This window comes from Phalaenopsis equestris, unplaced genomic scaffold (genome assembly GCF_001263595.1).
Source record: "Phalaenopsis equestris unplaced genomic scaffold, ASM126359v1 Scaffold206200, whole genome shotgun sequence".
Taxonomy (NCBI): Eukaryota; Viridiplantae; Streptophyta; class Magnoliopsida; order Asparagales; family Orchidaceae; genus Phalaenopsis; species Phalaenopsis equestris.
In genome coordinates this window covers 484,960-508,146 of record NW_018225623.1, presented here as the reverse complement: position 1 = coordinate 508,146, position 23,187 = coordinate 484,960, and the positions used below count along the sequence as shown (strand labels likewise).

The following is a 23,187-nucleotide window of genomic DNA, read 5'->3' as shown; positions in this document are numbered from 1 at the left end:
AAAGGAGCATTTACATGAATAACACATAATTCTAATGTTTTTTTTAATATATTGCATTTAAAAGTGTCATGCTTACACATATAATATTTAAATTTTTAATATCATATTATAAATGATATTATTATTATTTTTTAAAAATAAGTTATATTTTTTCATTCATAAATTTAAAACTCTGTGTGTGTTTGTGTGTGTGTGTGTGTGTGTGTGTGTGTGTGTGTGTGTGTGTGTGTGAATCACACAGTGTGATATGTCGGTTATGTGCAGAGAAAAATATGTTTAAATACGCAGAGCTGCTTTATAAATAGGTTACACCATCAGTAATATTTTTGTAATATACATATAATCCTAAATACACTCTGAATAATCTCTGAAATTTTTTCTCTTGCAGAGCTCTATAAATTTCATAAAATATTAAAAAGTATAACAAACCCTAAAAATCGACATTCCGCCCTGATATCGCGAGGATTTCCGTTCCGTCCTCAATCGCGCCTCTCCACCCACCGGCGTTGCATAAGCTCACCGGCTCCCTCACCGAGGCTAGCGTAACCATTTCTGTCTCCTCCACGCCTCAGCAGCCACCTGCTCTAGCTGCCGGATCTTGGCCACTTACCGGTAGACCTTTGTCATTTCTTTCAAATCCATTATAAAGTTAGAGATTTTTGTTCTTGTAAATCTTCAAATGAGATTGGTGTTATGTTTAGAAGGTTCTTTCTCGGATTATTCCAATTGTGATCTGTTACTCTATATAAGGTACTTTATATGTTGCTTTGATTAATTATTGCAAATGAACCCTAATAGGGTTCAACATGAATGTTCTATGTTTAAATTATAGGGTTCTTAATTATTAAGATTTCAGGTAACTATTCTTTCTTGTGGCTGTTTTTATATCTATTATTGCTCTCTATGGTGGAGGAGATATGCTTGTGGTCTTTAGAGTTTTGTGGAAGAGGATAGGACGAAAAGGCAACCTTTTTTTCCATTTGGTAGAGAATGGGAGGTGAATAGTGTTTTTTTTTTTCTACGAGTAAGAGAGGTGTTTCCGTGTGAGTAAGAAGGTTATTTTGCCTAATGACCTTTGAAACAAAGAGTTTGCTGAAATGGCTTTCTCTTACTTTTATACTTTAAAAATATTGTATTGCTATTTATGTTATTTAAAATTTTATATAAACTTTCTTATAGATTTACATGCTATACAAACTTTTCTTTAGTAAATTTTAAATAAATTTTTTTTTAAAATTCTATTTCTATCATTATACTTAAAACTATATTGATATGTTGTCTCGAACTTGAGTTGATATGTGATTGATGGGCATTTATTTCACCAATCAATGGTCACATGGAATTTATAATTAATGAGAGTTGATATGTTGTCTCTAACTTGAAATAGATTTGCTTGGCTAGGATTCGTAGAAAGAGTAAATAAAGAGTGGAAGTAGTTTTAAGATGTTGGAAGATTTGAAACTTCTATTTTTGTTAAATCTCAGAGGGTTTCAAATAATTTCTTAATTTGAGACATTCATGAGCATATTGACCTTATTGTGTGAAGAAATAATTAAATATTGAGTATTCAAAACAAATAAGTTTTTCAATTCTTGTACGTTTGATGTTGAATGTGTATTCTTCAAAAACTTCTTAGTTTTTGCCAGTGGCGGACCCAAGTAGAGTCCAGGGGATTTGGTTTTACTTTTTTGGTGTTTGGCTGTATTTAGGTGAAATCCATGGTTAAATCCTATTAAAAGTGTGCTATCAAACGCCCCCTTAGTGTTAATAAAATCAGTTATATTATTTACGTTGTTATTTTACCTACAAATGAAGGAACTAACCAGATTGATGCCAACTTTCACTATAACTGTATTGGTCACATCCCCCTTGTGGCCAGAAATAAATTTTTTTTTTGTGGTTTGGAATCAATCAAGTATTCCTTCCCTCCATCTCTTGGAAAGTTAAGAAATTAGCCAGGGTTGATGCAGCGTCCATTTCAACTGTGTTTGCATCCGTGTATGCCTTATTCCTATTATCCTGCGTAGCTGCATACAACACTCATCATTGAGCGTATTTTGAGCGTTGCTCCTATGTTCTACCTCGGTTTACTGATTGTGTTTGGTATGTTTTCTCTATGCTTTTCAAGATTCAGCGAGGAAGATGACTTTGCTTGTATGAGGGCTTTTTGTGGTCTAAGGATTAATTATTACTTACTAGGAAGATGATTAGTGGAGTTCAATTTGGACGTTGCTCCAATCGCTTGTTTTTGTTAAACATGTAAATTTGATGTCTTTTGCGTGTATTCTTACTAAAAAAATAATTTATCAGATGTTAATATTAGGCAATTTTATTCATATAAGCTTTTTTTCTTACAATTTTAACACCCATATCCTGATTTGTTTTAGGCAAGTTGCTAGTTAATTGCTTCCATTTTGTTGTTGAAGCCTAAACGTTTTATGGCATTTTCTTAATGCTTTGTGCAGTAATTCCACTTTACTATTTGATTATTTTATTTTAATTTCATGTAGTTTATTTTTATCATATGCATGATGGCAAATTATGAAGGGATCTCGGAGGTTGACGCAAAAATGCCTTTGACTACATTTGTGAAATATAACATTATATAGTTAGACATGGGCGGGTCATTGATTGCTTGATATGTGATCTTATTTAGTGTTTGTGGTTGCTCATTTTTTTAAATTTACTTTTTTAGCTGTTAGTGATACATATTTATTGTCACATGAAGTTGATCATTATATTAGCATTAGTTTTGATTCTTTTACTTGATTAATTATTTCATTAAGGCCATTTACGCTATTAATTTTTTTTGGGGCATTTACTTACATAGCACACATTTCTTATGTATTTACATATCTCACACCTAAACTTTCATATGTACACACAATACCCAAATCTTTATTATCACATAAAAGATAACACTATTAACAATTTTTAAAAGTGAAATACACATTTTCATGCATAGGTTTAACCAACCAAAGTACTATGCATGTAAATATGAAAGGTTGAATGTGTGATCATGTAAATTTCCCTTGTTTTTTTATTCATTGTTTTTGTAACTAAATTGTTGAATGATGTTCTTCCAAATTTGTAGGCGGGTCACGTGTCTCAATGGCCGTCTACCACACAAATTGAACTTTTGATGGAGGTTGCAGGGGTTTCCAGATCAGGGCAGGCTGCGGCTTCTGTGGTTAAGAAGAGAAGGAGTTCTTCAGTAAGAAGACCTCGGCAAGGTTCACCGTTGCATTTTGGGAGTCGGGATCCATCCTCACTTTCTTCTACACCTTCTTCCGATAATACAAACAAGTTTTCTCCTGATGACAGTTCAGGATATGATGGCAGCTCGCGTAGGAAAGAAATTTATCTCAACTACCCCCCTCCTAAGGTTGCTTCTCTCAGTAAATTTGATTATTCCACTCCATCGAAGAAGAGAAAGAAAGATAATAAAGCTCAGCGAGAATATGACACACATTATGTGAGCAGCAGTTTAAGAGATCATGGACGGAATGGATCAGATGTGAGGCGAAGTAGCGAAGGTGTACTTGCTCCCAGTAACTGGAAGAGCTCAAGCAAATTTAAGGAGAACTCTGAAATGCGGTCTCTATCTCCTGAACGGTATGGACTTAACTTGCATCAGTCAGCTGGATCTGCTAGCACCTCTGTTGAGACCAAGCTGAAGAAGGTGAAGCTCAAGGTTGGTGGAGTTACTCGCACAATTCCTGCGAAATCTAACATTGAATCTGGAAACATTGGATCTTCTTCCATAAAGTATTCACGGTCTTCTGATGCCTTTCAACATCGATCTAAGATTATTTCTCAGGTAATACCTTTTTGATTTCATGAATTTTAAGCATACCTTGTTCCTCTGAGCAAAGGTTATGTTGTGTATTTAATGTTATTATTATTTTTAATTTTGATGAGGAAATATGCTCTTAAGATTTGTTATTTTATGTAAAAAGATCTGCTTTGTGCTTTTTTTTCATGGAATATAACCGGGTCTACCTTTTTTTAAAAATGGGGCGTGTAAAATGCCACTAAAAGTTTAAGAAGTGAAATACAGCTTTTCTTGCATAGGTAAAGTGGCATATATGTACAAATTGAAGTTTAGGTGTTAGATATGTAAATACATAAGAATTGAATGGTGTGCGTGTAAATATTACTTTGAAGAAATTGTGCTGCATGCATTCCGACGTAAAATTAAAAGATTACTTGCTTGTTTCTATTAGGATAATTCTGATGTTTGGAAGGATGGTGGTGGAGGAAATTCTTGCAGAGGTAAATTTACGGAAGGCGATTTATCTGGAATTCAAAGTGATCAAAACCAAGGTGTATTATCTGAACCCGTTCGGAAGAGCAGGAGGGTGCCGAAGAAGCGGGTCTTGGATGGTGAATTTGATGACGGCGAGGAAGACGAAGAGCTTCGTTACATTGAAAGGCTCAAAACCTCTAGAGGTTCTGCTGATTGCAGTATGGAAAATGAGAGGGATGGGGAGGATGGGACCAAAAAAAGGAAGCTTTCCAAGGTAAGTAAAGTTAGGAGTGCTTCATATATGGAGGATGAGGACTACAATTTTTCAAGAATGAACAAAGATGGAAGGAAAAGGCCCAGGTCAGGTAGGTTTTCTGAGGATAGTGACTATGTTGAAGAAGATGAACCTATTTCTGATGATAATCCTGAGGAGAAAAGGAAGAAGCAGAAAAAAGCACCCGTTGATTCATCTCCGGAAGTACGAATGGAACCTCTTACAACACGACAACGAGCTCTGCATCCAGGTAAGGATGGAAGTGGCTCAAGCCTGATTGAGTTTCCTGATGGGCTACCTCCAGCACCTCCAAGAAGTAAGAGCCATCTCATGTTCTATGACCTTCATTTTAGTTTATACAGGACCATTTTAGTTCCAAAGTTCATAAAAGTGTCAAATTAATCCAGACTCTTTGAATTGAGGCTGAAATAGTCCTTCGTGGATACTATTTCAGCTCATATTAAAAGAGTATGGTGATTAAATCGACACTTGGAGTCTAACTTGACACTTTATAGACTCTAGGACTAAAATGACCTCTTGCAAAGAATCACAGGATTATTTTGATATTTTTCTTGTTTTTTTTTTTGGGGGGGTTTTTGACTTGATGTATTCCCACAGAACAAAAGCAGAAGCTATCTGAGGTAGAGGAGCAGGCTAAGAAGGCAGAAGCAGCTCAGAGACGGAAAATGCAAGTGGAGAAGGCTGCTAGGGAATCAGAGGTTTTTCTCCACGCACTCCTTCCATTCCAACCACCAACCAAATAAAAAATTGGTATACCACATTTCTAAATTTTTATAATTTTGTTTAAATTCATGCAATCTACAGGCGGCAGCAATTAGGAAAATACTTGGATTGGATTCTGACAAGAAGAAAGCCGAAAAGGAGAAGGCTCAAGCTGAAAAAGTATGCTTACAGACATATTGATGTCCTTCATCTCCAACTGGAATGGAATTTCTGTCTATGAATTTCTTATTTTGTTTGCAGGCCAAAGCTGCTAGTTCTCAAATATCAGAGGGTAATAGCATTAGATGGATCATGGGACCTACTGGAACAGTTGTTACATTCCCGGATGCTGTTGGCCTGCCAAGCATATTTGATTCCAAGCCATGCAGGTCATACTTGCCCTCTACAAATTTTAATGGAAGATTTACTTGCATGCCACTCAATTCCTATGTTTTTACATATCTAACACCCAAGTTTCAATTTTTACATACGTGCTACCTTAACTATACGTGAAAAGCTGTATTTCTCTCTTAGAAAGTTAAAATAGTGGTATGTTTTATGTGATACGAATGATTTGAATGGCATAAATTTAAAAAAAAAATAAAGTTTAGGTGCTAAGTATGTAAATACATAAGAATTGGGTGCTATGTATGTAAATGGCCGAATTTTAATTTGCCTGAACTGTTTAGTAGAGGCATAGTGGTTAGTACTGTTAATAACAGATTTCTTCTTTTTGTCCAGTTATCCACCACCAAGGGAGAAATGTGCAGGGCCATCTTGTGCAAATCCATACAAGTACCGGGATTCGAAATCAAATCTTCCTCTGTGCAGTCTGCAGTGTTACAAAGCTGTCCAAGGAACTGCCAATCACATTACATCATGTTGACAATATTTTTTTTGGATAAATAACACCTATTGTTTAGATGGGTACACTAAATTTATTTATACAAGGCTGAGATTCTGTGTTAGTTGGTTTTGAATACTTAATGATTGAAATCTGAAATTATATTTTTGTACAATTTCTTATGTCAGATTACTGCCTGGTAGTATACCACTTAACTCTTCTGTATTTACACATCTAACACCTGAACTTCCATTTTTACATACCTGCTACCTCATCTATGTATGATAAGTTAAAATAATGTTATTTTTGATGTGATATGAAAGATTTAGGTGGTATAAAAGTGAAAAAAGTGTAGTTTCGGTGTTAGATATGTAAATACATAAGAATTGGGCATGCAAATGCCCCTTTTTTTTAACATAAACTTCTGGAGTCACTGCTCTTGTTGCTTGCAAATTAAATGCTTCAAGTGCCAAGTGCTGCATCACCAAGTTCATGGTCATGGACTTGGGCATTTGGGTGAATGTGAATTATTTATGATATTTTGATGCATATTGTTTCATCTTCAGATTGTTTGTGTGCGTGTATGGCCAGTGCTTGTGCTTGTGACAACTTGTGCCTGATGCACAACATTGTTTCATCTTGTGAAATACTTGTGGAACAACAATTTCTAGGAAGGTGCTTCTAATATATCTCTAATGCTGTTTGGAATACTCCTGCCTGACAAACTTGTATTGAATGCGTAGCATTTTAGAGAGAATTTATCATTAAAAAAATAGGAAGATTTACATATATACCACTCAATTCTTTTGTATTTACATATCTACGCCTACACTTCAATTTTTTTTATTATATTCCACCTTATCTATGTGAGAAAAGGTTTAGTTCACTTTTTTTTTTTTGCATTTTTAAAATAACATCCACTGTTTCTTAAAAAAATCAAACACATTTTCATGCATGGGTTTGTTTAAAATGAAGTAATTTTAAAATTTTCATGTAATATTTATATATTTTAGTGTACTTACATGCATACAACACAATTCTCATGTATTTACATATTTAACACCAAAAATTATATTTTATATTTGATTACAACATTGACTTTTCTTTCATATTTGAGTATAAGAGAATAGACGTAATTATTATCCATGAAAATTGTATTTATCTCAAAGGCAATGTAATTATAATTTATATATACCACTAATTTGTGTAAATCAATCAAATTTATATATAAATATATGTATCTGTGTGTGTGTGTGTCTATATATATATATATATAATTGATGAGTAGTATTGTAAGACAAAATGAGCCGAGCACGAACGAACAATTCTTCGTTCGAGTTCGGCTTGTTAACTTAGCGAACGAGTCGAACATGGGCTTCTTAACGAGCCAAACTCGAGCTCCTTAACGAGTCGAACACGAGCTGTTCGCGAACAACGAGTTGTTTTGACAACCCTAATCAGTGGTGCCCAATGACTATTGTTGGTGTCCGCAATGTTGCCACAACAATTTACATTAAGCAATAGTTTTAAACTTCAGCTAAGCCAGACAGATTACAAATTAGAAAAAATGGATTGACAATGTAATTTTATGTTGAATACAATTTCTTTCGAACATGCAATTAAATTTTTATAATAAAGAGAAATGGAATGTACCACACCTGAATTATCGCTGACAAAGTTTGATTCTCATCATATAAATTTTCAAAAAAAAAAAAAAAAGTCTCCTATTCTAAATTCTAATAAAAAGGTAATTCGGAATAGGGCCGTCAAAACAGTTCATTGTTCGCGAACAGCTCGTGATCGACTCATTAAGAAATATTTGTTCGTTCGTGTTTGGCTCGTTTTGGCTCGAAATATTACTATATATATATATATATATTTGATGAGTACTATTTTTAAAAAATTTAATTAACTACAAGACTACAAATATTTATAATCAATTAAAAGTATTAATTAAGAGTATAAAATAAAATTTATTAAATTAGATTTAAATGATGTATTAATATGAACAATAATTTTTAAATTTTGCCCCAATTTTTAACATCTTATGCCTAAGTGATTAGGGTTGATGGTCCGTGTTCGGCTCGTTAAGCAAATGAGCCGAACATTAACATACTTTTTGAGCTCGAAATATAAACCAGCCGAACAGAGCTGAGTAAGGGCTAGCTCGTGTTGTGGCTAAATCACACCCTTAATTAGGAATAATGTTTTGAGCCCTTAAAATGCGTGGGACAAGATAACACGTTCCAAGTGGCAAAATCTCCTTCCGCCAAGACTATTCCGGCCTTCTTCTTCCTTCGGGTAACTCCAACGTCGGCTCTGAACTCCAATTGCTGACCGCTTCTGACTGCAGTCATCTCACTTCTCTCTCTTCTTCGTCTACCCCTTACCCACGCCGCCGGGGCTGGAAGAGAAAACGTGATTGAAACCCTAAATTAAGTTAAGATTTTCGGTTTGGGATTTGGTTTCTTCTCTGCCAGGATGCTGGATCTTCAGAAAAGAAGGATTCAGTTTGCCCTCTTCATCGTGGGTCTAACGGCCCTCAGCATGACTGGTATCGGATCTCTTCTCCTGCTAAATTTTTGAAACTTTCGTTATAAATTTTCGAGTGATTTAGTGTATTTGGATTCTGCGCGATTGCTTGATAGCTGCACTTTTGGTCTTGGTTTTGTTTGGCTTATTATTGTTTTATTTGATTTGTGTTAGAAGTTTTATCCATTTTTTTTGTGATTTGCTGGCTCTTTCCAATAAATTGTATCTGATATCTTGATAAAGGGGCGCTTGTCTGGTCGTCTTTGATGGAGTTGTGAATCTTAAGTATGAGCTACTGTTTGATTGCAAGTTAAAATATTGGCAAATGTTGCTTTGTTAATTCACTATATATGAAGTTGATCATTTAAAGTTTGTCCGTTTATCAACGTCTAATAAATAGTAGACATGAATAAAATGTTTCAGGAAAATTTAAATTAATTGTATACTTTTAACCATTTATGGCATAGTTTCCTAAGACTTTGCATTGTCACTTCCCCTCAAGTTGGAGTAGACGTTTCAATAAACTCTAGTTTGTTACAAAACTTACGAGGTGCTGTAGCCTTGATAAACACATCAAGTTGTTTTATACTGGGAATATCAGGATTAGTGATGTTTTGGCTACACAACATCTTGGATAAAGCGATAATCGATTTTAATGTTTCTCACTTTTAGGTGGAATGTTAGATTACTGACAATGTATATGACAGCATATTTTTCTTTAATTAAAATAATAGATTTTGCAGTAGATGCATCAAACCAAATTCCTTCGAGAGGGCTTTTACCAATCATGCGAAGTGAGTCATGGATTTGTACTCCGACTCTGCACTTGAACTAGTGATTGCATTGAACGAAGTTTAAAGTAAGGCAGAGTGAGCTAACCCAAACCGCAATAAGAAAAATAAACATTATTACTGAAAACAAATAGGCTGGTACAACCAACACACTTGAAAGGGAAAATATAATAACATGACACCAGAAAATCTGAATTAACAACAGACAAGACACAAACACTTAACTCAGGTGGATCTCAGGTGAGATGGTGGCCGATAGGGGCTTGGAGAATTGTAGCAAAGGGGTGGGTGGATTGGACAACATAGAAACAACGGCTAGGCGTGGTTCTAGGCGGTGAGACAACAACTAGGCAGTAAGGTGATGGCTCCGGCGGCTGGGACAACAACTAGGCAGCCTGGGGAATGGTCTTGGGTGGCTGGAATAGCAATGACAGGGCGAGAGAAGTGCTGAAACAGCAGTGAGGTTGCAGGGATACGGTTCAGGTGGCTGGAACAACAGTGGAGTGGACAACAACACAAAGGGCTTATAGGGTTGTGGTAGCAAGGCAGAAGGCGAGGAGATAGAGAAGGGAAGGTTGCGTGTGGTTAGGATTTTAGCAGGGGTGTCAGAAGAATGATTTTGGGCGGCCGACAGTGAGCAGACAACAATTGAAAGAGCAAGAACTGCAGGAAGACAGCCGGGCGTGGCTATCAGGGCAACTACAACGAGGAGGAATGTGTGTTAGCGAAGTGGGAGTGATGCAGAGGAGTTGTGGAATGATTAAATACCACATCAGGAGTGAGATACAATCAAAATGCCACTCCACTCTTGGAGAAAAGTCACCACCTCAGACGAGGTACAGCCGGAGCACCGCCCATCATCGAATACAGTCCTAGTAGGGAAAACCTGTATGCCAATGACTATCCTGAACAAAAAAATAACAAATATATAGTTCTAGGGTAAAGAGGGGCGGGCCCTGCTCCAAATAAGAGGGAAATTCAAGAATAGGAAGTGTCGACCGGTCATTGACGAAAAATCTCGTGACACTATAGCATGGATCACGGATGGCTCTATGTGGAATTGGCTTCCCGCAATACTGTAACAATGTTCAAGCAGGGGGGTGGGGGTGGGGCTGGAGTTGTGGAGGGAAGCTTTTGCATCAAATCAACTAGCCCCACTTAGAGTTTTCATCTTTGAAGGTCCCAAAATATCACTGTGGATGATAGAAAAAGGGTGTGAGGGTGGGATAACTATTTCTACTGTATTCGACAGTTTGACAAATCTCACATTGATAAGAACTAGAGTTTTATGCATAAACAAATGAGAATACAATTTTGCAGTATAATTAAAATTAGGATGACTCAGACGACAATGCAATAACATAACCTATTTTTCGATAGATAGACTCAACAACTCAGAGTTTTGAGGTAAAAAGGAAAGTGAGATCATTTTTGTGTTTAGATAAAGATTTTTATTGAGTAGGTGTACGTCTTGATATATTTCAACATTGCTAATCACCTTTCCGGACTCCACCTGAAATGCATAAGAGTGTGCAAGAAATTTTGTTATACATTTCATACATGAGTAAGCTTACTGATTGAAATTAAATTTTAGTCCAACTGTGGATTATATAAAATATAAGAAAGAGTAATATTATGAGAAAGCTTCACATCTCATTTTTCAGCAATTTTTTAGTATGATCCATTTGCAAGTTTGAAACCTATTGATAGTTGACTAAAGTAATGGTGTTTTGAGTCATATGATCAGAGGCTCCTGAATATATGATCCAAGCTTTAAATCTCCCTTTACCAGCAAGATGAGAGAATGATGTATTACCTTTGTGAGCCACGAGATTGGTGGGCTGATCTGAATTATCTCTAAGGTGTTTATTCAATACTTCAAGTTGTTTTCTGGTGAATGCTTCAAAATTAACCTCTAGAGTAAACCTGACGTCTTCATCCCATAGTTGGTCATAAACCCTATGCGTCTTTAGGGTTGTTGCTTGTTGTAGGATGGGATTTGACTGCTGGTTCTGCAGGTAGAAGAAAGGCTGCTGCAGGAAAGGAGAGAAAGCTAGCAGGTGTTGAAGTTGCTGCTTCAAGACAGCTACAGTTTCTAATGCTGCTCATACTGGATGCTAGCTGCTGTTGCTGCTGGGAGAGTAGGAGCAGAGGAATAAACAGGAGGGTTGGCTGGGGTATGTCGGCAGAGGAATGCATAGGAATACGGAGAAGGGCTGCAGTGAGAGGTGCTGCCAGAAGAGGTCCTGCGGCATAGAATTTCAGATGCAGGGAGGAGTTCCGGCGCAGAGAAGAAAAGAGGAGGAATTTCTGCTTCATGGAAGAGATGAAGATGGGAATTTCAGGGAGAAAGGGGCCTGCAGGGAGGAATTCTGTCTTCCTACAAGGAAGAGCTGCTTGCAGTGCCTGCAAGGAATAGTTCCGAGATAGCAGGAGATGTACAGGCATATGGGCTACTTCAGGGCCAACAGGAGAAGCACTGGCCCCCCTGTAGGGACAATAGAAGGATGGCGGAGAAGGCAGGAACAAGCCTTCGGAAGGCTGGCTGGAACGAGTTCTTGTGGCTACTGCTTTTTGTCGGAGGTGAGGATCATTTGCTGACGACTGCAGGGAAAGGTTTCAGAGGCCCTGTCTGCAGGACGAAGCTCTGGCGGAGGCCCTGTATGAAGGCAGGTGGGTGCATGAAGGATAATTTGCTGCTGCAAGGACCTGTTTATAGGTGATTGGCTGTTGCGACAGTAGGTTTGCTGCTGTAGGAATCTGCTGAGGTGATTGGCTACTGCGGCAAAAGGTTTGTTGTTGCTATAGTGAATTGCGGGAGGTTTTCGATAAAGGAACCGGTTGGAGACAAGCTTGCTGCAGGGAGAAGCCTGTTGGGGCCTGCAGAGAGGAGCAGTCTGGGAGGAAGCATGCAGGGAGGAGTGGTCTACATGATGGAGGACATTCCGGTGAAGATGCGGGCCTGACAGAAAATGCGGGCCTACAGGTGGGCAGAGGAGAATCCAGCGGCTGTTGGAAGCTAGGGTTTGTTCCAAATCTCTAATAACAAGTAGAAAAATATGTTTGGGGTGAAATAATTTCCTTGATTCACTAAATTCACATGTAAGATACATATACATAGAAAAAATAATCTCTCATAACTTACAAACTTACTAAGTATATCTAACCTAAATTAGGAATGAAAATAATTCTTAAATAAAAATAAAATAACGTATAATAGGAAGGGAATAAACTAATTATAGGTTTCCTAATTATTCTCAATCGAATCCTCCACAAGATCTTCTCAGATTTTCACACTTTTAAATAGGTTCATGAAGAACTATGCACTTCTTTTAGATGGGTGAGTTCAAAGAATTACGTCCTTAATGTTGCAAAATATTATCCAAGTGTGTCTTATAGACTAGTGGATTGGGCCCAATGCTCATGAGGTATCCTCATAAACGGAAATGACACCAGGAGGCTGGTCAAGTTCAGGCTGACGGTAATGATAAAAAAGTTTTAAATTATAAATATAAGTACATGTTCTTGTTGTTCCAATAAGACAGAGAAATCTGCTACTGATTTTACAGAGGCACTTGAAGAACTATGTGTGTTTATTAGATATTCGAAAGATTTTGGCTTTAGTATTGCAAAACATCAGCCATGCATGTTTTATAGGCGGGTGGCCAGGCACAACATTCCCAATGCAACTCTCAACCGGGATGATGTCAGGAGGTTGCCAAAATTTTTTCTGAACACTGCTCATAAAAGACAATCAATCTGAAACTTATTTGAACTGAAATGCGTTCAAAACAAAACTCTTAAATTATAAATTAAAAATGTTATTGAATCCACAATCCAACTACACAAGCAAACGTTTATAAGGCGTTTCATTAGAAGGATCTAGGTAAAATCTTGCATGTTTGCCATCGGATCTGCACCATTTTTGTAATAGCGGACAGAAGATGAATTTTAATGCCCCAAAATGAAATCTTGCATGCTCTAGCTTGCATATTTTTTATTACTATTAACGTCTAGTCAAGTATATCACCTTGAAGAACGTTGAGTGTTAAAATTTGTGCATGAGGTGATTAATGTTGAGCAAACACATCACATTAAGGAACATTTAAATGCCTTAAGGTCTCTGTGAGATCGTATAAATGCACAAAGAATCATGCGCTACAAGTATTAAACGCCCTCATGTGCTCAAACGTTGTCCGAAATAATTAAATGCAACGTCCGAGAATATTGTGCATATTGTTTTAAAAATGATCTTTGTTTATTAGAATAAAATGAAAATATGACACTAAATAGACTCAATGGAGAATAATGATTCATATAGCCGACCCCACTTAGTGGGATAAAGGTTTTGTTGTTGTTGTTGTTGTCCAAGAATATTGTGCATGTTAATTATGCATTTAAACTAAAATCAAAATCGCATTGAGAAGCATGCGCACATTTCAAAACTTCTCAAAAAAAATTTATTTTTAAATATCATATTGAAAATTGTTATTATGCTTGCACTTAAATAGGCCGTCTTGCCTATAAGGCAAGAACGTAAGTGCCACATTTCGTTCAACCTAATACTCCTCCCTAAATGGATTGGAACAGACATGGCTGAGGGACCTATAGCCAGCATGATCCTCCTCCTAATTAGGATTGGAGTTAACAAAATTGAGCTCGTGATAAACTGGCAGATCTTCCTCATGAAGACTAGTTGGCATGACTGGTGTTTGTAATGATATCTAAGTAATAATTTTTTTCCTGATGATGGACATATTTATTGCACATCTTAACCTGAAAGGTTTATTTATAAAATCAATATTTTGAAGTATAAAATTTAAAGTATTTAAAACAAATTTATTATATAATGCTTAAGAGCAAACTTTATCTACCCTTTGTAATGTTTATCAGGGTGGACAAATTTAATGTTGACTTAAGCTCACAAGGAGCCAATGTCATTAAGTATACTACTAAATTTAAATTCAAAATAATTATGTGTTGGTAAGGATGTCACACGAGTTCTCTGTCCGCATGGTTTGACCAGTAGGCTCACAAAAGAAGCTGTTATGATCAAAGCCTTTTGATAAGGTGTTTTGTCGCTAAATAACACCATTATATTATGATCACGTCTGTAGCCCGTATGCTCCCAATGACAGTTTGCCTCTTTGAGTGATGAATCATAAGGTATACCTGACAGGGCTCGATGCTCTTTGTAAGTTAAGGTTGACTTATATTAGTACCCTTAGAAAAACATTCACCCCAAGTATATAATATTCTCTTGGATAAAGCAACTCATGACTGCTGACAAAAATCTCTGTCAAGTTTAGTTGACTACCTCCACTGACTAAGTTGATCAGGGACCATGATAACCCAGGATGACAAAACCACAGGATCTTGATTATCTTCGTCATTGTTTTCCCCACCACCCGCTTTTAAGCTCACAGTGATAATTTCTTGATCTAAAATCTTAAATTTGTTGCTACTGTATACAAAGTCTAAATACTGAGTGCATAATGACCGGTCTTAATCGAAAGTGTTCTCACGTTATCGGGAGGGGTAACTGATTATAGGGGCTTGTGGTAAACCTCAAATCCAGATCTTAAAGTACTCGCAAAATGATGGCAAAATCTCCGGGTAGTGCGAATCTACTATCTCATCTATTTTCTAAAAATTAAAACTAGAACCTCACAGGAAACTCGCTCGTTCTCATCATTTCATTTTCTTTCTTTTCGAGGGAGGTTGGGGTACAAGCCAAAGAGATCAAGGATGACTTAAAACAAGTTTTAAGTCATGTTGTGGTGAGGGCAACAAGAGGACATGGCATGATTAGTGGCCACAGGATGCAGAAGAGCATAACAAATGATCAAATAAAGGAGTTGAATATGTGTGAATGTTGTAAGAAGCAGTGTTATCAAAATGAAATGCACAATGCGATACACAAGGCTTTATTTTTACTTCAAAGTATAGAGGGAAGCAGCGCTCTTATTAACCAAAGCGCTAATAGGTTATGCAATACTTCAATTAATAAGAATTATAATGTATAAAGTATGACTTAGAAGTTGTCATGAATTAGAAAAAAATGTGTTACAGTACAAATCTTGAAAGAAAATATTAAGATTAAACCTATGAATTAAAATTTTGAACAATTCCTAATAGTTTTATGTAATAATTAATAACTTAAAGATTACAAAAAAAATGTGCAATCTGCGCTTGGAAGTGCGCCTCAACAAAGCAAAATTGGCATCACGCTTTCGCTTCATTTTTTTCGTGATGTTGGTGCAGTTGAAGGTGGAGTTGTTGGCTTTATGCTGGTAGAACCAGACGAAGATGCAACTACAGTTGCAAGCATCAAGTGCATTCACAAGCAGGAGACAATCTATATTGGTAGGAGATCAAAATTAGGTAGTTCTTGCGTTGGATCCTCGGATGGTGGGAGGGGATCATAGTTAGGAGTGACGAGTATGAGTAATATGTGGTAGAGTGGGTGAGGGGGAGTTAGAGCGGGGGTCAATAGGCCAAGTTAAGATTGTGAGGCTTAGATTATAGGGTCATGTATTTTGTTGAGGAAGGGTATTAAAAGCCCATATATTATGATGTGATTAGTGTTAGAAGTTATATTAGAAAATAATTTATTTTTGTTAGAAGTTATGAGGATTTGATTTATTTCCTTTCCTATTTTAGATTTATTTTTTTGGATTATATTTATTTCTTTTCCAATTTTATGTTGTTTTCTTTATCTCCAAATAATTATTTTGAATTGATTAATTGAAGATATTAAGTGTTAAATCTTTTATTTTTTATTATTTCCTTTTTCCTATTTTTCCGATTATGATTCATGTAAGGGTTATGTATAATTCATTTTCGTATTAATATTACTATTCCACTTTATTCTGAATTTCAACATAGTATTAGAGCGAAATTCCCTACCCTACCTGTCGGTCCTCTTTTCAGAGCTGTCAGACTCTCTTTTTTTCATCCTCCCTGAGGGAAGGGAGGGACGCTTTCTAACCTTACAGGCTGTCTGCGGACCCTTACTGTCTGAGTTGATGCTGGCAGCCCCTCCGAAGCATTGCCTCCTTTTTTGTTGTTATCCTTCACGACTCCCTCATTTCCCAAATCTGCTTAGCCTGGAGCTGCGACTTTGTTGGCCTGCAGATAGCGGGAGTTTTTCATTTCGAAGGGAAATCATGACTTCCTCTGTGGTGACTTTCTCTCTCTAGCGAAAATCTTGACCTCCTCTGGAGCGAATTTCTCTCTCCGGTGGAAATTCTGGCCTTACTGTCGGATTTAGTTCCTATTTCTAGCGGAAATAAAAAAGGTCCTCTTTTCCCTGCCGTCTTCCCCGTTGATTCTTCTTGCAGGATTTTCCAGTCGCCGGACCTCCCTCCTGATCTCCTTCCAAGACTGTTGGGGCACCTACCTGCCGTCTTTCCCACTGCCAGCACTCCCTCCTACAGTCTTCCCACCCCATCAACCCCGCTGGAACTACATCTGCAGATTTCGGGCAGCTGTACCCCTTCTCTGCATACCTATCAGCTGGACCTCCTCCCAATACTGTTGGATCTCTCTCTCTGCAAGTTTCTAATAGCAGCAAATCATCTCTGTTGGCTGGGAAACTTCTCTGCATGCCTTATCGACACTTAGTTGCAAGCCACAAGTTTTGACAGCCACCTCTATGGCGTTCTCCGTCATTTCACATGCATGTATTGTGGAAATGACAGGAAGCTTGTTACAGAGGAGTTCATCTTTGGTTTGCTTTCAAAACGACTTTCGGAAGGTAATTACAGAGGTGAAACATAATGTATACTTGAATGGAAGGCCAGAAACCGACCTACATGCCCTTCTCCATCGGTTTCTTCTATGCTGCCGAAAAGCTCTATGCAAGTATTTCTCTATTTTTTCCTTTGCCACCGAAACTCTCCATGCAACTGAAAGTATCTTGTTGCAAGCCCTCCTCGCTGCAAATCCTCTTCCGAAGCCTTTCCAGCAACAGGTCTTTCTTCGGAGCTTTATTCTGTATTAGGCCCTCCTCCGGAGTTTTTCTTGCATCAGGTCCTCTACCGGAATACTTTTTACAGCAGACCCTCTTCCGGAGCCTTTTTCTGCATCAGACCATCAAAAATTTGTTCCTGCTGTAGATCGTCCTCTGGAGGTTTTCCTGTATCAGACCCTACTATGGAGCTTTTTCTATATCAGACCCTCTTCCAAAGCTTTTCTTGCAGCAGACCTCCACCTAAATTCTTTAATTATAGGAGTCTTTCGCCGACGTACGGTCACTGCAGAAACTGCAGCCAACGACAACCGCGGTCAACCATAAGTCAATTTTTTCTGCAATTTGTTTACTTCCTTGCAAATTTCTCTGTAGCATTTCTTGTAGGATGAAGAATTCAAATCCTACCTCATAGAATCTTCTCGCCCATTGATGTTTTCAAATCCAAATGAACATAATCCAAATTGAACATGGTTTTCAACCATGTTTCAACTTGAGGGAGAGTGTTAGAAGTTATATTAGAAAATAATTTATTCCTATTAGAAGTTATAAGGATTAGATTTACTTTCTAATATAATTTTATATCTTTATTTTTGATTTATTTTCTTGGATTAGATTTATTTCCTTCCTATTTTAGTCTTTCCTATTGTATGTTGTTTCATTTATCTTCAAATCATTATTATGAATTGATTACTTGGAGATATTAGGTTGTTATATTTTGTCTTTCCTGTTAATTTTTTTTTGTCTTTCCTATTCTAGGATTCATGTAAGAGTTATTTATAACTCCTTTTCTTATCAATAATATTATTCCACTTTTTCCTTCATTTCAACAACTGGAGTTACTGGCCTTGCTCTAATTTCATTTTTAGTGGGAGAAAAATTTATGTATGCCTTGTTGAATAGAGAAATCACTATAAAATTAGAGGAATTAAAGCAATATTCTAGTGGACGATAAACTAAAGTTATACCACTAACCATAAATGACATTGTTTCCTAAAATACTCGTGTCCGATGCTATAAAACTTGTTTGGTTGTTTGTAATATACCCAATTAACTTTCAAACTTGATTTTACTTCTGTATGTTTGAAAATAAGATTAAGGGATTAGTGAATCAGCTGTTAAGGTATCAAATAGAATTATACTGCTTATTCTCTTAAACACTCATCACATTATCTTTCCTTAGCCGCTTGACTTTTTATATTCATTGCTTCTACCCAATTGTATCAAGTGGAGCAAATTGTAGACTTCATAATTAAAATTTCTGCACAAAAGTTTGTTTTCAAATTATAGGGTCAATTTATATTAACAGTTAATGATTATGAAGTGATCCTATCAAGGTTGAAGTGGAGACGAATGTCCTAAGAAGATGACTTTGGTTTACTTCAATATAACTTAGCCTTCTAAAAGGTTTTTTTAGGAGTTAAAAGGAATCTCTAAAAAAAATGTAGTCTTCAGACGACTAGTATAAGTAAGCATTCCTAACCTAATACCTGCACATGTATTAGGGGCATTTACACAAATATCACCCAATTCCTATGCATTTACATATCTAACACCAAAATTTTACTTTTGCATTTATAACGCCCAAAAATTTCATATTACATCAATCATACCATCATTTTAAATTTAAAAGCCAAGTACTTCTTTCAATGCATAGGTAAGGTGTTATGCATGTAAAAATTGAAATTTAGCTTAGCTGTTAGATATATAAATACTTAGGAATTCAGTGGTATATTTTTAAATATTTCTATTTAAAACCTTATAGTTTGAAGATTCAACCTTAATATTTAACTTGGACATCTTATCTTACCAAAAAGAAGTTCAAGCTTGATTGACCAATTAACGAAAAAAAAAAAAAAATCTTTGGAAAATTCATTGTAGCAATGTTTGATGCTTACTTAAATAAGATATAGGGAGGTTCATTCAGAGCTGAAGCTTTGATATATAAAGGCCTGTTGCTATTAGATTGACCACATGTTTGCTATAAAGAATTATGGTTATGAAAGTGATCTTTCGTTTTATATTGCATGATATTGGGGAATGCATTTATGATCGGGGTTCGGATTTTAATTGCATCTTAAGTTCTTATTAGAGACTTCTAAGTATCAATTGTGTATGCATGTTTTCCTATTAATACCTTTTTTTCTCTCAATGCATTGAGAATTAGTGTGATATATCAATTAAGAATATACACAACATAAAAAAGGATTGTAATACACCCATATCTTTTATTATCACACCAAAAATACCAACATTTTAACTTTTCCAAAGTGAAATGCAGCTTCCCATGCGTAGGATGGTGGCATCTATGTAAAAATTGATGTTTAGGAGATAGATATGTAAATACATAGGAGTTAAATGGTATGTTTGTAAATCTTCTTCTTTTTCTTTTTTCCTTCTTGTAATTGGTGAGATCTTGGCTTGATTCTGCATTAATTGCCATGATCTTAGGCAAGGTTTCTTTATTTATTAAAATTGTTGCAGAATTTATGTGAGCAGCTTTCTATATGCTAAAGACCATATTGAGTGATCAAACAATGTTCTCCTTTTTCCTGTCAACTTTCCTGCTTTTGTATTTTAACTGGCACTGGATCTTGGTCTTCTCCACCATCTCTCTCTCTACACTCGCTTGCACGCACGCACGCACACACATATATATGCTTTCCTCAATTCCGGGTTTAGACAATTGTTGTGTTTTCATTTCTAACCTTATTTAATGACAATATATTCATTTCTCTGATACAAATGCCAAATTTACATACAGCTGAAAAGTTCAGAGAAATCATTGGGGAACAATCTTCATCAAAGAGTGGAAAGTTTACATTTCTCAATTGCTTTGACTTGGGTTCTGGCACTCTTGCCTGTGGAGTTAAAGAAAGCATCAAGCTTTACAGCTACAGCATTCGCAGCGTACATGTCGAGAATGTAAGGCAGAGAGCCACCGATTTCGCTCTCAATGAAGCGCTGCAGGAGGGGTTGAGCACGAATGCCGCCGCAAAGCAGGCGAAAAAAGCCGGAGCAAAGGCCGCTAAGCTCGCCTCTCGCCAGGCGCGGCGAATCGTCGGCCCAATTATATCCTCAGGCTGGGACTTCTTTGAAGCCATTTATTATGGCGGCACCATGACAGAAGGTTTTCTCAGAGGAAGTGGAACGTTATTTGGTACTTATATTGGAGGCTTCCATGGAGAGCAGTTGCTGGGAAGATTGGGTTATTTTGCTGGAAGTCATTTGGGGAGTTGGGTTGGAGGAAGGGTGGGGTTAATGTTTTATGATATTTTTAATGGTATTAATTACATGTTTAATTTTTTTGAAATGGAGGATTTAGGTAAGCAGGTGAACAATGAAGGTGTATCAGAGAGCACTGAGAATTCTGTTGGCTGGGGGTTTTTCTGATATTGTGGCTAAATATAGAGGGTAAATTTGGAAACTTTGTTGATTATTGTTATTATTATTTTGTATTATATACAGTTGAAATATATGGTGCTTGAAGTTAGGAATTTTGAACTTTCATGTGTTATTTTACAAAACTCTTTTTTTTAGTTTGGAGGGTGTAAAGGAAAAAAAAATTTATACAGAGTCCGGACGCAGCTCTGCTTGCTGACTCCAATAATATGTCGCCGTGTGTGCTACACCGGCCCACCTAAAAAAATATTAAAGTGGAACTTCTGTTGAGGTATTGGAGTGAAACCGCAGCGGCATTAGAGTGGAACCGCAGATGTTATTGGGAGGGTTATTGGGAAATTAACTTCAATAATGCCGTACTAACTCTCTAATAACCTTCGCGATTTCAATTCAATAATTCCCTGCAATAACCCCTTTATTAACCCCCATTAACTTTCGTGGTTATAACCCCTGCGATAAACCCCGCAATAACTCTCTAATAATCTCTGTAGTTTTACTTTAATAACCCCCTAATAAACTCCGTGGTTTCACTTCAATAATTCTCAATAACTTCCGTGTGTAGCACACGTGGCGATATATTACTGGAGTCCGCACACAGAGCTGCATCCGGACTCTAAGAAAAATTTTCTGGGTGTAAAGACGTGAATGGATTATGATTTATTAGATATGTTGTTTATGGTAGTGCAGTTATATTGATGGAATAAAATATTGGATTAGGATCATTTTAGCGGTTCCAATAGGAGATGACTACTGTTCAAGTCATATATATATTGATTGTATATTTTACCCATCCTAAAAAAAAGAAGCTTAGAATCAACCCCTGGCATCATTGAGTCCATCTCTCAAGGTAGACAAATGTATATAATTATCAAAATTAGAGGGGACATGCAGAGAGCAAATTTAATGAGAAAATTTGTGTTTATGATCTTTATGATATGAAAGAGTGACCTTTATTAGAGAAATCGTCAACTCAATAGAGCATCTTAGTGGATTTAAGCCTATATGGCCCTTTACTCCATCTATAGCATAAGCCACATATATTTCAATCAACTGTAAAATATGCCACTCTATGGTATTTTTTAAGCTCCAACGAGCACACAAGATCAATATACAAATTATCAAGGGTTATTAATTACTTAAGAATTGTATGCTATGTGTGTAAATTCAACAACAATAAATATTTGATGTGGCATTTACATGCACATCACCTTATTCCCATGTATTTACCTATATATATATATATATAATATCCAAAAACCAAAAAACAGTTTCCTAACAGCCACCGTATTCTAACAGGTTGGATTGAAAAAAATAGTTTTCCACCACAAAAAAATTTAGAAAGCATCAATAAAACAATTCCCCAAACGAATATGCGGTGACAGTTGGAAACACAAAGCAAACAAAAAGCTATTCCGAATAGTCTTAATCTCACACCAATTAGATTGATACAAAATACATATCTAACACCAAAAACATGCCTCCTATGGCACCATCACAATATGATCAAGTTGATTTACTTAAAATCAGTCAAAGCTGATTTTTGTTGTCAATCATTTGGATTAACGAACTTGAAATATGATATATCATTTTCAGTTTAGCACATCATAAACTAGGTTCAAACCTTCTTCAATTTCATTAGAAGTTGGAGCACACCTCACGTGGCACCATCACAATGTGATTTGGTTGATTGATTTTCCCATGATCGTTAATCCTTTGAGTTAGTAAATTTAAGTTGAGGTATGTCTTGCTTTTATTCAGTATACTCAACGAACATCAGAAGGGTTTGTCGAACTTAGTGTGATCATATTCAAACTGTTCACAAAATTGGTTTTGGTCCATTGGAAGTTGGAGCACGCCTCATATTCCACCATCACAATGTGACCAGGTTGATTGATCTTGAGCCAATCAAGTTTATTTTGGTGGATTACTCCTTTAGGTTGGTAATCTTGAGTTAAGGTGAATCACTTGATGAACTTCCTCTCGGTCCAACTTATCCCACACCGATGGAATAATTGGTCATTCCTTCAGTGCCCATCAATTTTGATTGGTCTAAATCTGGCCCCAACGGAACTGATGTCTTGACTAAGTAAAACTAGGATTGAGTTACGTTTATATAACTGCTCCCTAGAGTCAGTCATTGCCTGACTCTGTGTTGGAACGTCATCTTTGAACTTAGAGTGTACTAATTCGTAAAAGCCAGCATGGTTAGCTGATGTCGATGAATTTTTGGCTCCTATCAATTCAACACTTCATACTTATAAATCTAGGATTAGTCAATAGACACATTTCCAATTGTATAGTCTATTTGATACCTACGAAGAATCTTTTCCTTTCCTAAATCTGTGGGTTATTTATTAACAACAACTAATCACGTGGGTTCACGCCTTGGCTGAGTAAATT

The 23,187-nt window shown here is 36.5% G+C and overlaps 2 protein-coding genes across 2 annotated transcripts; both read left to right on the top strand.

Annotated features, from left to right (window-relative positions):
- Window positions 1-430: 430 nt before the first annotated feature.
- On the top strand, window positions 431-6,269 carry LOC110036423. Its single transcript, XM_020740863.1, has 7 exons — window positions 431-612; window positions 3,095-3,820; window positions 4,227-4,839; window positions 5,142-5,242; window positions 5,349-5,426; window positions 5,508-5,635; window positions 5,988-6,269. The coding sequence occupies exons 2-7, from the start codon at window positions 3,143-3,145 to the stop codon at window positions 6,130-6,132; spliced, it is 1,743 nt and encodes a 580-aa protein (XP_020596522.1). The 5' UTR covers window positions 431-612; window positions 3,095-3,142; the 3' UTR covers window positions 6,133-6,269.
- Window positions 6,270-8,332: 2,063 nt separating this feature from the next.
- Window positions 8,333-20,883, top strand: LOC110036414. The gene is made up of 2 exons (XM_020740851.1): window positions 8,333-8,644; window positions 20,150-20,883. The coding sequence occupies exons 1-2, from the start codon at window positions 8,572-8,574 to the stop codon at window positions 20,776-20,778; spliced, it is 702 nt and encodes a 233-aa protein (XP_020596510.1). The 5' UTR covers window positions 8,333-8,571; the 3' UTR covers window positions 20,779-20,883.
- Window positions 20,884-23,187: the final 2,304 nt, after the last annotated feature.